Source organism: Chrysochloris asiatica, unplaced genomic scaffold, assembly GCF_000296735.1.
Source record: "Chrysochloris asiatica unplaced genomic scaffold, ChrAsi1.0 scaffold00118, whole genome shotgun sequence".
Classification (NCBI taxonomy): Eukaryota; Metazoa; Chordata; class Mammalia; order Afrosoricida; family Chrysochloridae; genus Chrysochloris; species Chrysochloris asiatica.
In genome coordinates this window covers 8,962,956-8,968,955 of record NW_006408636.1, presented here as the reverse complement: position 1 = coordinate 8,968,955, position 6,000 = coordinate 8,962,956, and the positions used below count along the sequence as shown (strand labels likewise).

The 6,000-nt window shown below is 40.0% G+C and overlaps 1 protein-coding gene across 1 annotated transcript in view; it reads right to left on the bottom strand.

Moving 5' to 3' along the window:
- Positions 1–6,000, bottom strand: part of TAF1 (TAF1 RNA polymerase II, TATA box binding protein (TBP)-associated factor, 250kDa) — a 119,106-nt gene that overhangs the window by 50,014 nt on the left and 63,092 nt on the right. Inside the window, exons 30-32 of the mRNA XM_006868546.1 lie at positions 4,581–4,703; positions 519–611; positions 352–436 (exon numbers count right to left, since the gene is read on the bottom strand). Of these exons, the coding sequence (XP_006868608.1) occupies positions 352–436; positions 519–611; positions 4,581–4,703 (301 nt within the window). The remainder of the gene's footprint in view (positions 1–351; positions 437–518; positions 612–4,580; positions 4,704–6,000) is intronic.

Here is a 6,000-nt window from a genome sequence, read left to right as displayed (position 1 = left end):
TCCTCAAAAACACTATACAGGGTTGCTGTGGGTCAGAACTGACTTGACAGCATTTAACAACAACAAAAGGGCTTAGGGACTAGGTGAGTTTTCACAATTCATAGAAAAGCAGTAATGGCTCAAACTTCAAAGCCATTTGAGTTTTATTCTCATTTCATTTTTCCATGCTTTCCAAAATTTCAAAAGTAAGCATGTATTATTTTTTAACCATTAAAAGTTAACAGAAATTTGGACAAGGATAGTGATAATGGCTGCATAACTTTGAATAATGCAATCTATGTCACTTTTGAAGTTGTAAGATGTACATCATGAATGTTTTTACCGCAATAAAATAAAGGGAGAAATACCCACCATTGTACTTAACACTGTTGGCCAGAATAAGGTTAACATCATCTAGAAAGCTGTCCCGACTCTGATACTTGTGCTTGGAGATGTTCTGTAATTAAAAGAATCAGGTACTCAGAAACACATATAAAATCATTTTATTCTAAAAAGTTATTTTAGATCAAATCACGCACCTTACGTATAGTCTCTAAATCCATTGGGTTGATAATCACTTTGTAATAATCTGGAACAAACTTCTTATTTACTGGGTGATGAAATGGCCAAGACTAATAAAGAAAACATGAGAAGTTAAATGGAAACCATTCTTTGTACCAGAAATTCTCAACTTTGGTCAGGGAACAAGAATCCCTAAGCCTCTGACAAAAACAACGGACCATTACAATCATATAAACCTTTGTATATTATTTAAAAGGTTCATGGATTCCTTTAGGGGTCCTATGCCCTGATGGGAGTGCTGGTGTGGTGCTGTAGGATAAGCACTGTACTGCAAGGTCTGTTTGAATCTCAAGGTCATTGGTTCAAACCCATCAGCCACTTCTCTGAAACCCTATACAGGTCGCTATGAGCCAGGAAAGACTTGATAGCACTTAACAACAAGAAATGCCCTAAACCCATCCACATACAGCCAACTGATTTTTGACAAAGTGCCAAAGTATACTGCATAGGGAGGAGAGAGTCTCTTCAACAGATGGTATTGGCAGAACTTGAAAATGATATGCAAAAGACTGAAACAAGGCTTTCACCACACGCCTTATACAAAAACCAACTCAGCATGGATTAAAGACCTAAATGTGAATTTCAGAATTATAAAGGTCATCAATGAAAAAATAGGGACAAATGTGAGGGCTCTAATTCAGGGCATACACAGACTACCAAACATTTTGAAAACTACACAACCAAAAATAGACAATATAGGTGATTGAGACATACTAAAAATTAAAAACTTATGTGCATCAAATGACTTCACACCAAAAGGGTAGAAAGGGAGCCCACAGAAAGGGAAAAAAAAACTTCCGCAATGATGCATCAGAAAAGGGGCTAATATCTAAAATTTATAGGAAACTACGATACCTCTACAAGAAAAAGACAAATAACCCATTTGAAAAATGGGCACACACGTGAACAGACACGTCACAAAGGAGGAGATCCAGGCAGCCAACAAACATATGAAGACATAGTCACAATCACTAGCCATGAGAGAGATGCAAATCAAAACAGCAATGAGGTATCATCTCACACCAGCAATAACAGCAAAGATTAAAAAAAACAGAGGACAATAAATGCTGAAGAGGATGTGGAGAGACTCCTACATTGTTGGTGGGATTGCAAAATGGTCCAACCTCTCTGGAAAGCAATAGGGCGCTTTGTCGGAAAGTTGGTAATAGAAATACCTTATCATCCAGCAATTCCTCTACTTGGTATTTATCACAAGAAACACGAGCCACACAGTAGATATATGCACACCAATGTTCATAGCAGCACTACTCACAATAGCAAAAAGATGGAGACAGCTCAAGTGCCCATCAATGGAAGAATGGATAAACAAACAGTTGTACATACACACAATGGAGTATTATGCTAACTTGAAGCTATAAGGAAGCTGCAAGCCACCGCATAACATGGCTGAACCTTGAGGACATTATGCTGAGTGAAATCAGTCAGTCACAAAAGGAGAAATACTGCATAGGACCATTATTGTAAAAGATTAAGAAAAAGTACCCACACTAAAAGGAGAAAAAATAAATTCTTTGTTGGTTACCAGGGTGTAGGGGGTGTAGCAAGGGGAGGAAGGGGAAGTTGGAGCACAGAGTAGGGAAAAGATACAGGATAGCCTGGGTGTTGGGGGGGTGGAGAATACACAAAAAGGGGGAGGGGAATGAATGAAGAACAGGCGGATGGGGGAACAGTTAGGCAGGTTTGCATGGGCTACGTGGGACTGAGGTAAATAATGATGTATGCACAACCTTGGAACAGCAGGGCTCTTGGATACAGGGATTGAGGCATGGTTTAAATGGGTAATAGGGGAAATAATGTTAATATGCTTGGCCGTCTTTTGAATCTTCGTCTCCCTTCCATACCATTGTAAAATAGACACTTGAGGAGCAGAGAAAAGGAATAGCAAGAAATATCACCATAGAAAGCTTGTAAGTCTGTCTTCAGCCTATAACTGACTGGAATACCTAAAATGGGCTATAACTTGCCCAGTGAAGGAGGCTTCCTGCGGACCCTTTGCATTGCATATAAGACCATAGGTGGAATACTGATCCCCATCCAGAATCTTCTGAGTTGGGAAATTTCCACTTGAAAGGACAAGCAGACCAGCCTGGAACAGCTAGGAGAATAGAAGATACTTCTTGAAAGACCAGCAGAAAAAATAAAATAATAGCAGTCTGATTGACTACTTACAAGAACAAGCAAGTTGTTCACCCGGGAGCCATCAAGGCAAGTGGTCAGGTCCCCTCAGGGTAATCCTCCTTTCAAGACTAAGACTCAAGGGGAATACATGAGCAGGCATGTGGTCTTGCTGTTGACCACAATGGTTACCAATAAGGGGAAGCAGGGGAAAAACAGCAATGAAGTTGTGAGCTAAGTCCAGTCACATTCAATAGACTCCTATCAACCTGGATTGAAACCGGATTGGCTAGCAGTATAGTGAGACCTGGGGACTCCTGAGCTCAGTGACAGGGACATAGCCACAGAGGACTAGAGCAAAGAGTGAAGTGACCAGCTGATATGAAGTGAGGGGAGATGCACAAGAACACCCACACTTGCAGATAGTACCCACTTGACCTGGCTTCAATGGCTGGATGATCAGAACGCGACTAGAAGAAGAAAGAGGAGGAAAAAGCAAGAGTAATCTGCTACAATTTGATGAACTTGACCTATATACTTATGGATGTAATAGCTCAAAAGAGGGATCAAATCTTTACAGTGAGGACCATTCCCACCCCCTAGGTACAAAGGGTTGACAACGATGGATAACTTAGACATTGGCTACCCAAAATGGGAGGGCTACAAAGGCAAGAAGTGACTGGCTTACAAACTTTCTAGAGGGAGCCTAGTTCCAGAGGTTGTGGGGGAAGGTAGACTCTCCACTGAGTGAGTTCCAATCTGTCTGGATGGGGCTAATGTAAGGAGATGGGGATAAGGCTCTTGTGGTTCAGTAGTGAATAATTGCTATCAGGACTGACTTTGAGTGTTGGAAATGTAAAGACAGACGTTTTGTAACAAAAGGAAGAGAGTGGTTGATTTTGCAGTCCAGGAGTGGAGGTCCCTGGGACCATCAAGGGATAAGAGTGGAGTGCAGGACTCTACCCAGAGAAGCAGTTGACGCCAGAGATGGAGGCAGAGACAATGACGTGGAGAGTTGGAGCGGCTTGGTACTCTGGACTCAGGAAGGGAGAAGGGCGGTGTGCTTACAGTCGGGAGGGCAGGTTTGCGGAGTGTACCCTTGGTTGTTTGATGATACATGGAGGGAATTGTAATCATTGCAATGAAAGGAAATACTATAGGATGAATGTAAACTATCACATAATTCACAATCAAAACAACAACAAAAGTCCTAATAAGGTAAGCACCCCTGCTTTATACTTAAAATTCTTTATTCCCTAATCTCACTCAGCAGTTTTATAGCATCACACATATCACATACCTGCAATAATGCTAACAGTTAACACATTCAGCTCCTAATCAAAAGATTGGAAATTTGAGTCCACCTAGAAGTACCTTGAAAGTTGTATCTGACAATCAACTTCCAAAAAAACCCCAATGGAGCACTGTTTCACTAATAAACACACGTGGTACAGCAACATAGAAAACTCATTTCAGAATTACTAATGAGGATGATTACAACAAATGACCCACAGAATCAACACGTAAGCCCTACCATTAAGTTGCAAAACAGACACAAACACAGGAAATGACAACAAAAAACACTAGGTAATCATCAAGTTATCATTTGTGAAAAAGCACCTCTAAACCAAAAGCTTGGCATCCTAAATTCTAAATCTAAATTCTAGGACTATTAAGAAATCCTCAAATACTAAATATCGTCAGGAAGCAAGAAGCTCTCTGCAGTCACTTATAGCAAAAAGCTCAATTTAAAAATTGTCACTAGTTTGAACATAAAACTATCCCTCTAGAGTCCCCAGCATACATATACATGCATGCCTTACAGTCCTTCCTTTCCTTTCTCCTGCTCTATCCTCACAATATTTAGCATACAGGTTACTCACATCTGGAACTGCCATCATTTTCTGGGTGACAATGTTGTCTAGAATGAAAGAAAATGCTACTTGGTCATCATCATCCAGCAAGGGGTTGATCGCTTTCTCCAAACGAGCCAATTTGTCTTCTTTCTAAAATAAAACAAAGCAAAGCAATGGAAGAGATTTCCTTGAAGTATAATCACCATAGAAAAGTTAGGATCATTTAAGGTGAAAAGTCCAGATACAAGAGTCAAAAAGGATTTGCCAACCACTCCTTTAAATATTCTATATATTCTATTCGTGTAGATTAGCAAAAATATAGATCCTTGGGCGCCAAAAGCTTAGCTCTCACAACAAAAACATCTTTACTGAGTTAGGTTTAATATTACACTCTCAGTTTTTGCTATAACACTATTGCTGAAAACTCTGAACATCACTGTTATTTGATAAATTCATTTTAGACACCGTTGTTGTTGTTGGGTGCTATCTAGTTAGTTCCTACTTATAGCAACAGAACACTACCCGGTCCTGTACCATTCTCATAATTATTGCTATGTTTTTGTTCTAAGTTGCAGTCACAGTGTCAATTCATTTTGATGAGGATCTACCTTACCAAGCACAGTATCTTTCTACAGGGACTGGTTCCTCCTGATAACATGTCCAAAATACCTGAGACAAAGTCTCAACATCTCGTTTCTAAGGAGCACTCTGGTTATACTTCTTCCAAAACAGATTTGTTCATTCTTCTGGCAGTCCATGGTATATTCAATATTTCTAGCCAAAACCATAATTCAAAAACACCAATTCTTCAGTCTTCTTTATTCATTGTCCAGCTCTTGCATGCATATGAGACTTGGGTCAGCACACCTTAGTTTTTAAGATGACATTTTGGTTTTTTAACACTTGCAGATATCTTTTGCAGCAGTTCTGCCCAATGCAATGTCTGTTTCCATGGGCACTGAATGAGGGATCCAAGTAAAAGGAAATCCTTGACAACTTCAATACTTTCTCCATTTATTATGATGTTTACTGGTATAGCTGTGAGGATTTATGTTTTCTTTATGTTGAGGTGTAATACATACTCAAGGCTGTAGTATTTGGTTTTTATCAGTGTTTCAAGTCTTCTTCACTTTCATTAAGTGAAGTTGTGTTATCTGAATATCACAGATTGTTTCAGGCATTGTATTAGAAAAATGTGCCTTTCAGCTGCTCCATTATTCTTGCCAATACTTAGTATTCTTTTTGATGAGTATATAGTGGTATTTAAGGAGCTCTGGTAACGTAGTGGTTACGAATCGGGCTGTGAACCGCAAGGTCAGCAGTTCAAAACTACCAGCTGCTCCGCAGGAGAAAGAGGAGGCGTTCTGCTCCCGTAAAGATTAACAGCCTCGAAAACCCTGTACAGGGTCGCTATGGGTCGGAACCGACTCGACGGCACTTAACAACA